Source organism: Nicrophorus vespilloides, unplaced genomic scaffold (assembly GCF_001412225.1).
Source record: "Nicrophorus vespilloides isolate i.1.1-1 unplaced genomic scaffold, Nicve_v1.0, whole genome shotgun sequence".
In the NCBI taxonomy this organism is placed as follows: Eukaryota; Metazoa; Arthropoda; class Insecta; order Coleoptera; family Silphidae; genus Nicrophorus; species Nicrophorus vespilloides.
Genome location: NW_017096338.1, coordinates 4,670 through 22,848, shown reverse-complemented (window position 1 = coordinate 22,848; position 18,179 = coordinate 4,670). Strand labels below are relative to the sequence as shown.

The window sequence follows — 18,179 nt, the reverse complement described above, 5'->3', positions numbered from 1 at the left end:
AAAACTTCAATCGGCGATTGTACAAATTCCATTAGTTGTATTGCTTTCGAACAGGATTACTCAATTACTCATCGTTGTGCGATAACGACAGTCTCGTCCAATTAGTACGTGCGCTCGTTGCTATAATAACATTATTATTAATATTAATATGACGAATACGCATCGAAACTAGTTAACTTTAGTCGTCACTTTATCGCGTAGTTTCGAATAACTAAATTTCTATATGTATATTGTTATAGCGTTGCTGGCGATAGCGGCTGCAGGATTGTTTGCTCTCCAGGCGGACGAAAGAGATAACAATGGCTTCCAGATAACTAGGGGACCAGCATTTTATATACAAGTTCGTACAACTTTATTAAACTTATACTTAAACCCAAACAATCTAAGAACGTTAATACTAGAACGTAACACGTACAATTTTTATTCATTTATAATTTCACATTTGATTCAAGATTTTACTTATTAAATTACGTACACATTTCAATGTTATAATAGATAAAATTATATTAATTCTTGTTGATTAAGTAGATAGAAATCAATGGAAAACGTAGGGTCTTAAATTGGCTAATTCCACATTATCAATGAACCCATTATTTCAGTGTCCATTTACGATTTGAATCAGTGATTAATGAAATAGTTCCAGCTTTAATTTCCGCCATTTCCATTTGGAATTGAACTGAATGGTTGAACTAAATATATGATACTTTTGCAGATTACATTTTTTTTTAATTCATGAAAATTCGAGAATAATATTAATTCATAATATTAAGTTAAATATATATATTTTGCATTTACATAATAGACTTTTGAATATTTCTCAGGATATTTCTTCTCTGTGACAAACAAGGATTACTTCCATCAAATCTCAGTGCACGTACCATTCCAACTGCTCTTTCTGCAGAAAACGCGCTTTGTAAAGAAAAACATCAACAATAATAATGTACACACACACTATGTTATGGATTACCGCGATTCGTGTATAAATGTGCTCCGACTGAAATATTTCAGAAAACCTAATAAGAAATTGTTGCTCGTTTCCAGATTATGCTAATACTATTAAATTCAATCCTATTCGTTATGTCGTTGTATGATATGATATTTGCAAGACGCGACGGAGGAGATCCAACGACAGTCACAGCGACGACAGAGGCCACGACGTACGGGAATCCCGGCTTCAGGGATCGACCTAATCCTGGTATTTGCAAATTTCTTCATCTCTCGCCGATGATATTAATGCTTGATTTGTTTGTTTTGAATTGTCAAATAGGACCTGGTGGAATCTCGATGACGGATGCGAGTGGCAGACCGTACTCATCAGCTACGAACGGTAGCATGATGTCGATGAACACTACATCGACGGCCATCGGTTCGAACGGATCCACTTTATCCTCCGTGACTAGATCTCCTTTGCGGTCCAGCCTGAAGAAGCCCAAACCGAACAACGGTCTCGGCATCCAGAATCCCGGATACTCGGGATCATCTCCTACATTCTCGCGAAACGGCAGTGTGAAGAAGGTTCGGATACAAACGCATAGTACTGAAGTGTGATATTTATTTAACAAACAAACAAAAAAAGAAATACTTAAACGTGATAAGCGCAATACAATATTTAAAAACGATCATTATATGAATTACGTATTTAAATTACATATTAATATATTTTACCCTCGATTCAATGCACAAAACTTGATAAGGATTCCCCCCCCCATTCCGTCCATACTCTGATTATTATTATGTAATTGTAATTTTACTTAGTTATATGTACATAGAAAAACATGAATGTTTCTTTGTTAAAACCATTCTAAGAATGGAGTTTTTATCGATTTATAGTTTATTTTATTATTTTTTTCTTGTTATTACCATATTACATATATATAGATACATTTTTTTTTTTGAACGGGCAAGGAAATTCAAACTGTCTGCAATCTACTAAAGATATATTTTCATATTGCGAACGACTACTGTAGAAATGAATATAGCATTGTTTAGCTTGTAAATAAAAGTTATTGCAATTTTTTGAAATTGTTATTTTTATATAAATTATAAACTATATAAATCAATAAAATTTATTCATTATAATTGTAATTTATTCTGTACATCATTTATTTTTCATCCTTTCACTACACATAATTATTTTTAAAACCATGAATATAATATAATTAAATGATATTGATTCAATTAGAACTTTTTATTTTACACGTACAACACAGGGAAAGTTAAAATTTGATCACGTGTTACTTCTTTACTTTCGTGGATGTACACATCTCCAGGGAATGATAGATGAATAATATATGAATGCTTTCTATGGCCATCATTTTACATTCTTTACTTTTTCACGAACTTCTTGTTCCAATAGCAAACTTTGTCCTTTCGTGCTAACGTTAGGAGTGAATGTATTATGTATAAAGACATTTTTTTCTGTAATAAGCAATCTGGCTTTTTTTTTCGAACATATATAATAATAAATTCTGTTATTATTGCTAAAAAAAAATTATAAATTTTGACTTAAACTAAAACGGATGGAACACAATTAAGACCTAATATCGTGATTGTAGGTTAAGTATATAGGTGTATATATCTAGGTAGTCTAGACATTTAGTAAATAATACACAATTAATTTAATAAGAATTGAAAATAATATTAGAAAAAAGGAAACCAACAACATATATTTAGTCAACATATTTAAAATAAAATCTTTTACAATAAATATTTATAGAGTAGTGAATAAATTAAATAAGTTTGTTTTTTTTATCTATATATATAAATATAATAGCTGTACATATACTTAATAATAATTATTATTATTATTATAATTATTCCGAAACATAACAATAACATTAAATATACATTTTTAACTGAAGACTAGATAAACGTCAATATACATAATTATCTGAACACATACAAATGAATAAATAAGTAAATAAATAAAGTAAATATATATAATAATAATAGGTAGTAGTGGAATCAGCGTGATTCCGTCGGTACACTAGAAATCAACTCTCTCCGTTTGTAGACAGTCTGTGATACGTTCGTAGAACTTTTGATATCTTTCTTGGTTTGAGATTCCAATGACTCTGCGTCTGGTATATGCCGAGTTTGGTGTCTGGAATCGGTGTATCGTCGTTTATTGTATTTCTTCTTCTCCGATATTGTGGTTGTGGTCGTCGTCGTCTTCGTTTCAGTCGACGTCTGAGTTATCCTCTCGAAATCCGCCGTCCTCGAGCGAAGAACGGCGTTACCGATGCTGGTAATACTTGGATTGAAACGTTCCTTTTGCTCGGTAAAAACGGGACTGCTCGAACATTTCTGAATCTCGACAGATTTCTTCCGCATCGGAATATCTCTTCTGATGTCCGCAGGTTTTCCCGCTCTTTGGATCTCCGACGTTGAGGTGTATGTTACTTTGTGGAGCATTGGGGACTCCTTCGTCGTCGTTTTCTTCGTCAAATACTTTGGATGCTGTATGTCGTCGGGTATGTAATTTACGGAAGTGTTATGGCTGTCGGGGGAGGTCGGAGGCGTTGAGGCCCACGACGGTGGTGAACTGCACATCCCTGAGGCATCAGCAATGCTACTGGCAATAGATGATGGTGCGGTGTTATGTGGAGGACTGCTGTATGTTAGCGATGATCCGATCGCCGAATCGTAGCCCTGCTGTACGAACGAAATACTTCCAGTGATCGGTTGTATCGCGGATGCAACAGATGAATCGCTACCACTGGTCGACCTGTGCCTCCTGCGTGGTGGAGCTGTAGGTTTCACCATACCTATTATCATCTGGTGCTTGCCATCAGAATAATTATAAGAATCTTCAATGTAAGGAATGTCTTCGTCTATGTTTAATGAGGATGTTTGTACTGGTATTGTCAAACTGGCTGTTAGTATACCGCTCTGATCAAGGAAGTAAGGCGTCGATTTTCTTCGATCCACAGATTGTTGTTCATCCGTAGACTTCATCACTCGGTGATCATCACCCGGCAACGAGCAGCTACTTTCCAACGAGGAAGACCGGGTTTTCGCATAAGCGATTCCATCCCTCGATCGAGAAATACTCGACGTGCTGCTACCGCTGTCTTCATCCTTCCTCAATCTACTCGCGGACTCGTCTCGACGTTTCTTCAAACTGCGCTCTTTAATACGTTCTTTGTGCCTAAAATAATTGAATACCATTTATTATATACACACACAAACACACAATAAATAAATGTACTCACCTAATTCTCATGGCAACATTGGGACCACCGGTAGCCGCAGTTTCGTGTAAACATTCTTCTCTGGAATAAGTCTTCTTCGGTTTATAGGGATCGTCGTCGCCGTGTTTACCATCCTCTAAATATCCAGTTGTGTAACCGGGAGACCGCAGCGATCCATCAGATATCTCGTCTTGCGATCTAAAAGGAGAGGAAAGAGATGTTATGTTATGTTATTTCTGTTCCTTGCATCCTCCGTCTAAACAATCTCTACTTACTCGTCGGCGTAGCCGATCGTCTCACGCTTATTCAGCAAGACGTCCAGCTCGTCGGGATTCGTGTCCATCATATGCACGTAAATTTCATCTAACATCTCAGCAGAAATTGCGAACAAGTTGTGCGAGTTGTCGATCATTGTTCTGATCACGTTGATCACATCGATGCGATCATCGGATCTCTCGCTGGGATCTTTCGAGCCCGGCTTGATGGCGTGCAGGATGTTCGGTGCGAAGATCGTAGCTAAATTCGTCGAGTTCATTTTGTTACCGAGCAGCACCTCACCTTCAACGTAATCGTTTTAATTAATATAGAAGAACGTGCGAACAAGAAGTCGCCTATTTATATATAATACCTAGTGCGTCCGTTTGATCTGCCGAGTGTTTCGCGACATTGGCCAAAAAATTCAATAAAGCCAGCAAGGTGTCTCGATTAACTGACGGTAGCAACTGAACAAGATGTTGTAAAGCTTCCAGCTGCAACCTACGATTTCTTATTCCTAAAATACACATTTACAATATTACAACAACTCTATATAAATTCAAGATTAATTTAATTCAACCAATTCAACCAACTACAAATTACTGCCTTCTTTTATGCGAGTCACATGTGGGCAATTGGTCCAGCATGGCCCTTAAGATGCAATAAACATATAGCAAGCACTCACTTTGTGTTTGGACAAATGCGCTGTATAAATCTCTGCAGAGCAAGGGATCCGGTAAATCTCTTAAATATTCCTTCAGGAGAGTGGCAACATCGTGAGGGCACTGGTCGATATTTAGGACAGATTCTTTTCCGCTATCGAAATCTTCGCGCAACTGCAAATTAAACACGAATTGACAGAAAGTCGTATCGAGTAAATTGAAGTTTTTGCAAAATTACCTGTCGCACGCGTTTCTTGGACGTGCTCACTCGGAATATTCCAAGCGTGTAAAGGCCGTAAATCTCCAGATGTCTTATGCACTCGGTAATTATATGAGGTACAGTCTTTTCCTCCTCGTTGCTTGTTGACCCAGTAATGTCTCCGCTCGAAGAACACAGGATCGCATCGAGAAGACCGGGCACGCTGCCTGCAATCCTATTGTCCCTCGATAAACTGTCGCACGAACCTTTCTAAATAAATGAAAATTAATGCACTTTTTGTATTGAACCATTTGCTAATTAATACAAAACTCTTATTTTCAATATGTGTATAATGAAAAGAAATGTTTTAAACAAAAAGATGCAAAGCTCATTAATTTCAATGAAAGAAATCGACTTTAGGGGTGTTGCTATGAAGAGAATTTATTACTTATTAACTGGAGAAAATTTCATTAAATAAACATTGGATGAAGATAATTTGCAATTAAATTGCTTTTTTTTTCATCGGTCTCGTATACTTTGGTGAATCACAAAAAAACTAATTGATATATCGTTTATTTTCAGGTGAAATTAAATATATCTGTATATAAATGTATATAATGTATACACCCTGAAATGTTTTGGAGAGGATATTACAAAAGATGAGAGAAGTTAGAAGAGTGGAGATTTATCAGGGACGTGTGTCAGGCACGTCACGGATCATCTATTACATCATTCGCGATTGACGTCAGCAGCACGGCTTACTTGGCACCGTGCGATGCGAGTCTCGAGTATTTAACGACGCTCCTCCACTCACTGACAAACAACTGAAAACTCCAGTTGGCAAATCCAAGTGGAATTACAATAAACACAAATATATATAAAACACGGATTTAAATTACCTCGTCCTGTCTAATCGTTGAATCGATCAGAGAACTGAAGCTGGCCCTGCTGCCCGTCCTCGCCATAGGCCTTTGCTCATCGCCAGACGCGTAACAGGCATTGCCGACAGCCCTCACCCTGTCATTATCTATGCATTGCGACAACGGAATTCCGAACACCAATCCCGATCCAGCACCTAAGCTTATGAAAAAGAACAACAGAATTATTAACAAACATATAAATTTATAAACTTATCGAAATTATTATGTTTAAATTAATTATGTATTAGTATAAAATTAACAGTTCCATAAAAACAACTTGAAAGACAAGTGAACGGTTCAAAGTATATTAGTGGAGAGAAGTCCAATAAACAAACTCGTATGACAACAACATGTGGCATGTGCCTGGCGCCAACTACTCATAATTTTACTATTTTTAGTGTACTTGTATCCAATATCTAATATTGTGTTATGCTCAATTATCAACCAACTATTAACATTCAATTAATCAATTCTTTAATCAGTTCCGCACTGTTTGAAACCGCTCTATATACAAATTATATTAATCATATTGAACTTATATTTCGTTTTCTAAAAAGCAATTCAATGAAAATAAAACGGATAATTATTTATATTGAACTTCTCAAAACTCAAATTTTTAATTACAACAATTTCAAACTTTAAATTACAACAATCATCATTTCATTTCTTACGAGAAACTATTCATTATTACATTTTATTTGAACGTGTAAAAAACTTCGTAAATGAATTTAGCACACTTCTACAATTCTGAAACATCCAAAGCGAAACAAACTTAATTAACAAATTGTTTCTATTAGCAAATAATGAAATTCAGTAACTAACTAGTAAATTTCGTAACATTTGAATGTGCGTAGACGAGACGAATCTTGTGATTATTTTTATTCTGAATAAACGCGTAAACTGTGTTTTCTCTCGTATCATCAGACTTACCGATGAATCACGCTCGAGATTTTCCTAAGATGAAATTGGTATTTGCTACATTCCATATTTTACTGCGTAAACGATTTATCATTTATTTATCAATGTGCTTCTCTATTTTAATGGTATTTATATAATATTATTGTAGAGTCTATTCATATTTACACGTGCCATCCTACAAATGAAACACGTGCCCTGCTCATAACGTGTTACTAATACAAATTACATCCACCCTTTACTTTTTACGAACGAGTACACTTGGAACATTTTCAATTGATTGTCGTGACTATCCGTTTAGACAATATTAACTTGTTAATTATTTAAAAATAATTAATTATCAAACTTTCAATGTAATAAAAATACTTTCATAAATTTCGAAAATTCATACCAATAGAAATTGTAAAATTTCAATGATTATTACATTTATTTCTTTGAGTAAATAGTTAATATAAATAAGTTCAATACAATATGTTCTAGAAGAATGTATTCACTTCAAAATATGACCAATAGTGAGTGCCGTCTGCACTCGAATTAAACGAGACACCGAAAATATGCCAGTGATAGTCATAAAATATCTGTGCTGAATCATCTCACTTTTTTCAGATATTTAAAAACGATACAAAATTTTATTATTTTATTAAACTATTAAACCATTTTTTTGTATTCAATTATTAGTATTATAATTATTTCAATGCTTTCATTATAACAGGCAAGATTTTAAACTGAAACTTAAGAGTATAACAAAAACTTCAATTACATTTAACAACGTTATATTGTAGAGTTTTCACGTAAATCCTCGTACACTAAGAGCATTACAGTCTCAATTTCTTTGAGAGAACTTTGATAAAATAAAGTTTCCAACTTGCCCAAGCAGTGGCGAATGGTCAGCAACATCTCCGGTTATATTGTTTTAATGGAATTATACAGTGAAGGTAATCTAATATGAAATGCTTTTAACAGAGTATCTTTAAAAAAAATGTGTGTATTACGGTGGATCGATAAGAGTTTTGTAACGAGGTTACGAGAACGGGTGAAGCATTATTAAATAAACAAAAAGGGTTTAGTAAAAGCGCTAAAACTTTTTGATCGAAGCTTTTAATATGACAGGATTTATTTGCATAGTAATGAGTACAATATTGAAATAATTTTTATAATGAATAACATATTAATGTTATTAGTAGCTCGTATAAATCCAAATAATATTCAACTCTATTTCTTATATATTTCTTAGTTTCAATAAAAATATAAAATGTAAATAAGACAATTCCAATCAAAATGCCTAAGAAATATTATTATTACAAGGTAACAATAGCAACATTTAGTAGTAGATACCAAGATAGACTAGAGTCACATACTAATGTTCTGGCTATTGGCCTACTTGACAACAGTGAAACAACAAACAGGTTGAAGAGTTGTAAACCACTAGATTTAGTATATAGATTTAAGTAATTATTAATGTTCAAAATCATCAAAATGATAATTATCCACTGGGAAAGATTACCTACCTAATGTCAACAGCGATCTTAAATTTATTCAATGTTTGCATTAATGAACAGAGTGTGAATAAAAAAAATCAGTTCATAATATGTTTCGTTATAATTTCTAACTCGAAATTTGAATAGAAGTTTAGTTAGGTTGATCATATTATATTATGAAAACTTTGAGCTATTCAATTGTGTGTCCTAGTCAGTGTTGATCTATATATAAAGTCCAGTGTTTGATCTTAATGCAATAATAATTGACATAAATATATTAAAATATTATTTGCAATCTAAGATCTTAACTATACAGATTTTTATTGATGTAAGAGTTTCGAGAAATATTATGAAACTTAAGGAAATCATAAGTCATTAAGAACTTATAATACTGAAAATAATTCATACTGAAACAATAGTTAGTGAATGACCTTGATATCAAAGGTCAGTTGAAAGCAAAACCTTCAATGAATAAAACTAAAATTTGTTAAAAAAATAAATTGAAAATTGTTCTTTATGTATTTTATATGTAAGCCAAAGAACAATTAGATTATTAGTTATTTCTTAAAGAAAATGATAGGTAAAATAAGATGGAAAAGGTAAATTCGAGAAAATTACGCTTCAGATAAACAAGCTTTGGTCCAAAGATTAATGTGTGCTTCTCAAAAATTAATAAAAATATTTACGCAATTAAATGGTGCTGTGCAACCTTGTATGTTTTTCGCAGTGTCTATATTTACTGCAAAATGTGTTTGTGCGTGTAAGACTGTTTCTTGTAGCTACGAGTAAGTGTTTGAAGGGTAATAGATAATGCAGCATTCGGCGAGACGGGCGGGAATCAATGGTGCGAGGTAAAAAGGCAGAAAGGTTAATTTTACTCTCTTTTTTTTTCTTTTAAATTTTTTGGCTGACGGACAATGGCTTCGAACGTTCGCGCGCGCGAATTCTTCTGGCTTTCTCTCTTACAGTTTGGGCGTGTTAAAAATAAAATATATTGTATTTTTTTATATTTAGCTGCAAAATGTGTGTGCGTGCGTTAAAAATATACGCAATGTGTTGAATAAAAGGTATCCGAATTAAATTTAATCGAGCAAGTGGGCTTTGAGATTTTCAAAAATAGTGAAGTAAACAGGCCAAGATTCCTCCGTGCAGGAATCCCAACGTCGTTCGCATTTTTTTTTATGAAAAGGAATGCGAATCTGTAATCGAAAAGGATGCGTGCATTTCTACAATACTCGATACAATACGGACTTTATTATTGTTGAGGCAGGTTATCAGCATCCAAAAACCCATCCCTCGGTTTTCGATCCGGCCGCACGTATTTCTGTACAATCATATGACCACGGGAATGCTGGGAATCCGTATTTTGTGTATAAATATATATATACATATACAAACACCTATATCTGTTTTCCTTTTTCATTTTTTTTTTTGTTGCCTGAGAGAAAAATAACCCGGCTTCCAAAATAAGTGTCGCTCCGCATTCATTCGCAACGAGCATTGAGAATACTGGGTGGATGCTACTGCTACCTACTCTACTACTATCCATACAGTTTGATATTGCATGCATATATACACTTCGGATTTATTTATTCTTTCGAACGGGATTGATGTTCGAAAATAATCGAACCCGGTGTATTTACGGTATGCGATTGCTTGTTACTACACACACACGTCACGAGGCACGATTTACAAGAAGATCGCGCAGAAAATACCAATTTTTTTACTCATTTTTTCTAAACCGCGCCATGTTTACTAATTAGAATTTTTAATTAAAATATTTTCGCAGGCTTACCAGGTTTATTTGGTTTGGCTGTAAACACATCTAAAGCTCGTATTTACATTTAAAAAGTTATGTTGATAACAATAAGCCCCGGTTGTTGATTCATATTTCACACGTTCATTTCACAATTTCAATTTTCAATTTGATTAATATTGTTGTCTACGTCGACTTGACGAATTATTTTTAAATTCACCGAAGCGCAGGCGATTTATTTAAAGGTCGATCGATGCTAACGAACTCCAGATTAAGGAGTTTTTCGGGAACGCAAATAGTCCTGATCTTATTTGGAAATGGGAAGAGCGCGAGGAAAACATCATCATAGATGGAAAGCAACGCTTCTTGTTACACAAGATTCCGGCTTTCTATCGATGATGAAAGCGCCTCTTAATGACATCAGATCAGAATTGAAGACGCATTATAAAAAACACAGATAATCTTATATTCGCCAACTGACCTTTATCTTTGTCTGCATCCTTTCGACTCGTGTCGAAAATACCAGTTGTGAGCGCTTTCCTCTTCAATAAATAAGGTCTCCGTTTCTTCGGTACAACAACCACATTATCTAAAACAAATTACATTCATTATTAAACAAAACAACTATAATGGTATAGAAAACTTTAGTTCGTTATTTTTTATATAAAATTAGCAGACTTACCAGAAGGTACTTTAACGGTGACACCAAGATTTAGAGCTTGCAATTTATCCAAAGCAACTTTCTGAAGGATTTTCCTCTCGACGTCGCTGAGGTGTTGCAGCGTCGTGTCTGCAAGGATAACTTGCTTTCCAGTAACGCTAGTCCATATACAAGAACCCTGCAATTATCAAAAATGATGTTTTTTTTTTATTACAATTACAAACATTATTATTACTATTATGAAAGTTTTACTATTATGTTATTTTTTCAATAATTTAATTTATTCTCAATAGTATATTTGGTAATGTCTCGAGAGATCTACTTTACATAATGAAGACGGATAATTTCTGTCCTCGTGGATAGCTTCATTTGCATTCTATGCATAATACTGATCCACAAAAGGTGATGACTATCTCGGATCTTAGACCCTAATATTTCACACTAAATTAATTATTCATAAACTGCTTTATCTAACATAGACCAGAGAAGCTAGTAAAGATAAACTTATATTAGCTAATAATTAATTTAGTATTGATATATTTTAACAGTATACATTCCTCGATTAGTCAGATTACCCGCACTATGCGAGGTACACCACATGTAAGGAAAGCAAGTACTTTTATTAGCAATGACTACCACATTTTCAACGCGCGTCAATAAACACACTAAATAAACATTACAAAACATGTTCCCATTTTTTTATTCTGAAAGACAAAGTGGTGATGATCAAAGGAAAACTTGCAATGGCGACAAGAGCGTTGCTGCATTCCACATTACGATTGTTTCCTAAACAAACATGTGCAAATATAAACAAGTAAGTAAAATTTTGTATAGTGTATTATAAAAATTCCCTCACATTTCACTGATAATCTAAATTCATTTAATTTCATCGAATTATTATTAATAAATATTAGTAATCTCACAAAATTGTATTGACTTAATTGGAAGCAAAATCATGAGAAAGTTGTAAAATATTTCTTGAAGAATTAATGGTTTTTTGACAGAAATTACAACATGAAATGTATACTTTAAGGTTTGCCAAAGAAACATGAAGACATCATGAAACAATTGTAGATTCAAAATCGATATAAAACTTTATAAAAATAGAATTTTACCACGATCGACTTTATTTCATTTCTAACCTTTGCTATATATATAAAAACCATCTACGACGTGATTGCAAGATATTATTATACTTTTAAAATAAATAACGTGCACAAATTCATAATTTTGATGGAAGTAGACATCATCAATCAGAACGTTAAAGAATACAGACAACCACTTGTCGACTTGTTTTATTATCTGACATAGCGTAATGATTCATACAGTTAGTAAGAAAATATTTTATGATTCACAATTTTTTTTCCTATCTGTCGACCACTAATAAAAAAAATAATGTTGAATATAGATATTCCTAAAAATAACGAGTTGTCTAGTGCGTGCGAGATTTTTGAACTTTTCTCGACGATTCTTGAATGTGCTTGGAAGAGAGAAAAGAATAAAAACAGAATTCTCAATTGCATTACAGTAAATATGTTTTCATTTTCTCGACACGTTCAGCATTGGAAAGCGCCAATAGCTGGAACAAATTGCGTTGCGTCCTCTCAGATGGATGAATCCCAGACAATCGTGTTGTACACTACTACTCCTCCTCCTCTGAATCAGAATCAGAATCGAATGGAGTGAACAGAAGGTGTCGAGGACATTGAGGCGTGTAATGCAATTGTGCAGATTTTCAGGACTCACGCATATTCATCAACAAATGTCGCGTATGCAAACCGATTTGGCGCTCATTATTTTGTGCCGAAGCCAAAGAAACGAATTAAATTTACTTTATTTATATAAAACGATGAAAAATTGCGATTTAATGCATGAACTAGATCGAAAGAATATTTGCTAAAGCAATCTCAGTTTTAATGAACATTTCCAATGCACGGTTTGTCAATGCCACGTGACATTTCGTCTCTATATTTAAATGAGTTTTTGGAAAAGTTACAATTGGAATTTTATATTAAAATTTCTGCAGTCCCCAGTTTAATAAAAAACTTTTTCATCTTTCATATTTCTTATACGAAATAATTAATATATTTAAATTAGTTCATCTTACTTTATGTAATAGAAAAAAAAATGTACAAGTAGTAAAAATATAGATCATAAATATATAAATGGAAACTAAAATATTGATGTATACGACATATTGGAAATAACAAATGCTTTTAAAGTCCTGGACCGACGTCCACCAACTTGATCCTCGACCGAGAGCAAATATTGAGTTTTTTTCTTTTTCGATTCAATGCCGCCCCCGAAGTCCGGGCTTTCGTTGGAAATTTCATCCGGCCTACGGGGAGATTCCAGAATAATCCTACTTTGTGCACCCGAGAATCTAATGGTCCGAGCAAAAAAAAAATAGGAAATACCAGCGATTTTGTGTACGCCGAACCCTCAATAAGGATGTGTAACAATAAAACACGCTATATTTTTTTTACTGTAAAAGCAGCATTGCTGTAAGCTTTTAGGAGGATTATTTATAAAACTGTTGTTTCGTAAAAATATGCGACAAGGTAAAACGGAGCAGTCTACAAATGTCTAGTTATTTTCAAATAATTGAAGGTCGCTTTTATCGCGACGTCCTACACTATTTCAAAAGACGAGAATCTATACGCTTTGTAATACCTGATCATTTTAATCATCTCTGAAGACTTTGTTATGCAGGCCGTTATGATCACAGAAATAATAATTAGTTGTCAAGCGACTTCGTAAACATGTATTGATTTGTGAATTCTTTTTTCTACTTCCTTAAGAAACTTCTGCATCCGTACTGCCAATAACGTAATTCCATCCAAGTTCTCCAACTCATTTCCTAGAATACAAACTAAGCCCCCAAAACCCACCCCCAATATGCATCACGTTTGTTTACGCAATAAGAAAGTATTGATTGAATTTCCAACGTTATTTTCGTCGCGCATGAACAATTCCATTATTTGCAATGAATAAAAAAAAAACGTACACATCAGCAAATTAAATGTTCCCATTCAATAATAATAAATTGTGTATGCAAGTTATTTTCTTCGCTTGAAACATGCACGTTTCGTTAGCGCTGCTGCTCCTACTAACTACGTCAAACGTTATTTCACAAAAGTGGGTCTTGTTTCTAAAGCTAAAAGTGTAAATCGTCGCATGGCTGTATATTTACATTGACTTATTTCTATATAATAATAATAATTATGAGAAACAATTGCGGCAGCTGGAAACACTAAATAGTCGGTAAAAATAGCTCGTGCCAGTGTTGTCAGCATTAATTTTTCCCGTTTTCTTTTCACATCGAAAATAAATCGTTGTGAAATATTCACCACCTATGAAAATCTACGTGGAAGCAAAAAACTGGAAATGCTCTCTCCACTAATCTCATTCCCTGACCCGAAGTATTTCGGATCGTATTACCGCGAAAATTGCGTAACTATGCAACAACGTAATCCAATTGGAGTGCAGCTTGTCCAAAGACTTAACAAAAAAAAAAAAAAGACGGACGAGACTGGAAGCAAAAGCGCGCTAATCTTCCTGATGCGATTAACGTTTGTTCTTTGGCAAAGAACGTGGAGAGAGAGAGAGAAAAATAAAAAGAACAGGAGAAGAGTTTGGAGAGACTCTTCCATCGTCTTCTTCAAATCTTTCACAGAGATATCCGAAAATAAACCATATTTGTTTATTTTGTTTCGTTCTTTTTATAGTGAGTAGAGTACGGAATTAGAATCTTGTGAAATTTTTGTTCGAATTTAAAACGTTGTAAATTTTATTTTACTTATCTTCGGGTTTTTCATTTTCTTTTCTTATTTTCGGTGCGCATTGCAATCATAATTTTCGCCGCATCGCTTAAGAAAACAAACGAAAAATCGTATTGTTGTGCGAACGAGCAGCCATTTTCAAATCATCGCTGTCTTCCGTTAAATCCGATTAATAACTATTATTATCACTTGAAACACAACGAAATTGTATTAATGAAGTACAAATGAAATTTTACGTACGCTTTTACTGCTTTCCCATTAACTGAAGGATTATTAACAGAATTATTAAGACATGTATGTAAGCATTGTGTAAAGCCTTCGACGATGGAAGAGCTCTCGTCTATTAGTATTATAGTAATAATACGTGTCCATCGCTTTTTATGTTTATTACTAAACACCCGGAATTTGGACTGCAACTGAAGATTAGCCTGGAATTGGGCTTTCCATTTAGAAATATTGACCTCATTAACTTTTAGTACATTTCGCCCTTACTATCCTTGCTAATAACTAATCGAACTTCATCAGCCCCATTTAAACTTGTACATTTCAACTTCCAATTACGTTATAATCTTAATTACTAGTTTTTGAATCTCTCAATCCTTATTGCACTTTTCAAATATTTTTTCTCAAAATAAAGTAAATAATTTTTTTTTTAAATAAAATGAAAAAAAATTAACATATAAGATTTTTTTAACAAATAGATTTTTAAAAGCGCTATTTTCTAAATCAAGAAAATAAATACACAGACGCCATCTGTTATGACACCAGAGAGATTAATGATAGTTACAGAAGCAAAAAAAAAGAGCGAAGCGATATTAAAACAAATATCCAGCAAATATTCGATAAATTTAGATTAATGAACGCCTGTGTGTGTTAATTGTGAATTGTAGCTGCTGCTGCTTCTGCTTCTATCCGAGATGAGCTCTCTGTATCTTTGTGCTGGAATTATTTCAGCTTTGCTAGAGGTTGGCGTAATAGAAAATGTAAAGCTATGTAGAAATTTACATAAATATTTAAAGCGATTAAAATAAACAGTGTAGGTTTATGTTTAATAGTTAAATTTTAAAGTTATGTATAGTATTTTCACTTGTAAACACGCGCGTGTTCCGTTTAATACAATATATTTTAAATCGGAACTCGAATAATTCTCAACTCATCGTCTCAGCTGCATTAAACATCATTAAGTTTGTAACTTAGTGGTGTTTCGGTGTAGTAAAAACGATTATGTATTAAGGATAATTTAGTTTGTAGGAATTGTTGGTTTTATTTGAGAGAAAGATACGTATAATTTCGGCATTTGAATTAAATACCGAACGGTCTGAGGCGTGTATTTAAAAGACTATAGCACGCAAAAATAGAATTCACCATATAAACAAATACTCTATTACAAAATAAATTTCTTTTAAAAATATATTTTTCTCATTAATTTCATTTTATTTACGACCTTCGAGCAAAAAAAAAAACTATTTACATTTTCTAAAAGCAAAACAGAAGCATGGATTAAGAATAATAAGTAGAAGAAGAAGCATAAGTAGAAGTTACCTTTGGAGTCCAAGTGGAGGGCTGCTGGGCAGTCCGTGATTGACTCTTCGAGCGTTTGAAGATTGTCTTGGCCATGAGCCGACTTCCATGGTGGACAACGCTGGAAGAGGACTTGGACTTTTGCATGGCCAATCCTGCTGAAGATTTATCATGAGAATGTTTGTTTAAGAGGTGCGAGAGAAATGAATGGGATTTGGTGGTCGGGGAGTTCGGGTGGATAGCCTCCTCCGATGGGTTATTATAATAAGCGGTGCTAGATGAAGAATCAAGAGCACTCTCGAACTTTAAATCGCGATACGTTAAAATCCATTCGTCGTTCGTTTGGCAGCCCTTGTTTAGTCCGTCGTCGTCGCCCGGTTTCGTGATTTCGCCTTTCGCTTTGATATTACGCAAATTCCGGTCGTAGTTTACACGCTTGAACCGATCAACTTTATCCGAATCCGCACTTTTCTTCCGAGCCATCCGCAAATACCGCTTTATTGTATCACTCACTGATTGCGATACATCGTCATGGTCGACACTGCTCTTCCGCCTGGACCCTGAGGGCCGGGAATCACGCTCCTCTTCCTCCCTTTCCGCCAACAACTTCTTGTATTCCTCTTCGATTTTACACAAATCTTCGTCGGGGATTTGATCTGTCTGAATGCCGCCGTCTACATAGACGGGCTCGACACTTTCACCCTGTATTTCGATTAACGGCGGAGGAACGGATTTCCTGTAATCGCTAATATCTTGCTTATTCTTTGTGCTCCTCAGCATCGATTGGTCCCACAGATAATTGGGTGGCGTATAGCTGTAATCGCGTCTACCCTTAAAACCCCTCGTCTGCCTTAAGTCAAAATAGAGTTTTTGCAGGGCTTTTCTATTCGTAAGTAAGTCTGATATGATCCTATCCCTGCTCACGTTTTGACTGAAATATCTATTCAACGTTTCGGTGAGGGATTTTTGCAGATGATCCCCTTCGAAGTGGACATTTTCGCGTTTCGGAGATAATTTAGTTTCGGTTTGAACAGGAATGTGCGTTGCAACTAAGTGTTGTTGCAATTTGTCAATTAGCATTTGATAGTCGAAATTCTTCACCGATTCTCCTTCGGATATTTTCAGGTAAGTTTCTAGCATATTTACCAGCATCGATTCATCGTCGTCCTCGTGCGTGGGTGTGTTAAAAGCAGACTTGGTTCTTGGAGTAGATGGAGTAACAGGTGAATTTAGAAAGTCATATTTCATTTTCTGTATGTCGAAGCGGCCTCCTGACGTTGACGCATACAGTGGTAAGTCTTTGGGCCTCTGCGGTTTGATATCGTCGACTTCGTCCGCGGAGCATGCTTTGCGGCAGCTTCCGCCTTTTCGCCGATCTTTCCGTTTCTTCCGGAATCCCAGTGCTCCCGGGTACGAGTTTTTACGCCAGAGAAGAAATCTCGGCTCTTTCTTACATACCTCCTGGAAGTAGGACTCGATTTGAGGGATATCTTCAGGGCGGTTTTGCGTCCCATCTGGAATTAATTTTCGACCAGCGTCTGCCATGTACCTCCACGTTTTCCTGGTGAGAAGCCATCGTTCCTTCGGTTTCTTAATCTTACGTTTCACTGGCAAATCGAATTGAATCTCAGAGCTTTCCGTCGAGGCGCTTTTTATAAGTTTCTGTCTGCGTTTTATCATGCGCTCGGCCATTATTAGAAAAGAATTTCTATTTTAACAATTGACCACTATTCTTTTTTAATTTCATAATTCACCTGCTACTCAAATATGCGCACCTGGCATATTACCAATTAATCTGGTCGCACGAAGATTTCCTTCCTAAGGCAGCGCTTCTTCT

At 34.7% G+C, this 18,179-nt stretch overlaps 2 protein-coding genes across 3 annotated transcripts in view; one reads left to right on the top strand and one right to left on the bottom strand.

The window, feature by feature from the left end:
- The window catches only part of LOC108556708, a 17,462-nt gene extending 15,883 nt beyond the window's left edge, over positions 1-1,579 (top strand). For both annotated transcript variants that reach the window (XM_017912918.1, XM_017912917.1), the window contains exons 4-6: positions 240-340; positions 1,042-1,195; positions 1,268-1,579. In XM_017912918.1, coding sequence (XP_017768407.1) covers positions 240-340; positions 1,042-1,195; positions 1,268-1,548 — 536 coding nt within the window. In that variant the 3' untranslated portion in view covers positions 1,549-1,579. The remainder of the gene's footprint in view (positions 1-239; positions 341-1,041; positions 1,196-1,267) is intronic.
- A 1,347-nt stretch (positions 1,580-2,926) lies between these two features.
- On the bottom strand, positions 2,927-18,173 carry LOC108556706. Its single transcript, XM_017912916.1, has 10 exons — positions 16,364-18,173; positions 11,061-11,217; positions 10,860-10,967; positions 6,209-6,384; positions 5,349-5,579; positions 5,134-5,284; positions 4,822-4,965; positions 4,469-4,751; positions 4,215-4,391; positions 2,927-4,150 (listed from the first exon to the last, which is right to left on the bottom strand). Exons 1-10 carry the CDS (start codon positions 18,032-18,034, stop codon positions 2,965-2,967), a joined length of 4,284 nt encoding a protein of 1,427 aa, XP_017768405.1. The 5' UTR covers positions 18,035-18,173; the 3' UTR covers positions 2,927-2,964.
- Positions 18,174-18,179: the final 6 nt, after the last annotated feature.

Excerpts from the sequence above, each read along its gene's own strand:
- LOC108556706 (XM_017912916.1), bottom strand. The coding sequence starts at position 18,034 with ATGGCCGAGCGCATGATAAAACGCAGACAGAAACTTATAAAAAGCGCC. Across the intron at positions 10,968-11,060 it reads CACCGTTAAAGTACCTTCTG|ATAATGTGGTTGTTGTACCG; the intron begins GTAAGTCTGCTA and ends AATTTGTTTTAG. Across the intron at positions 4,151-4,214 it reads AATGTTGCCATGAGAATTAG|GCACAAAGAACGTATTAAAG; the intron begins GTGAGTACATTT and ends CAATTATTTTAG.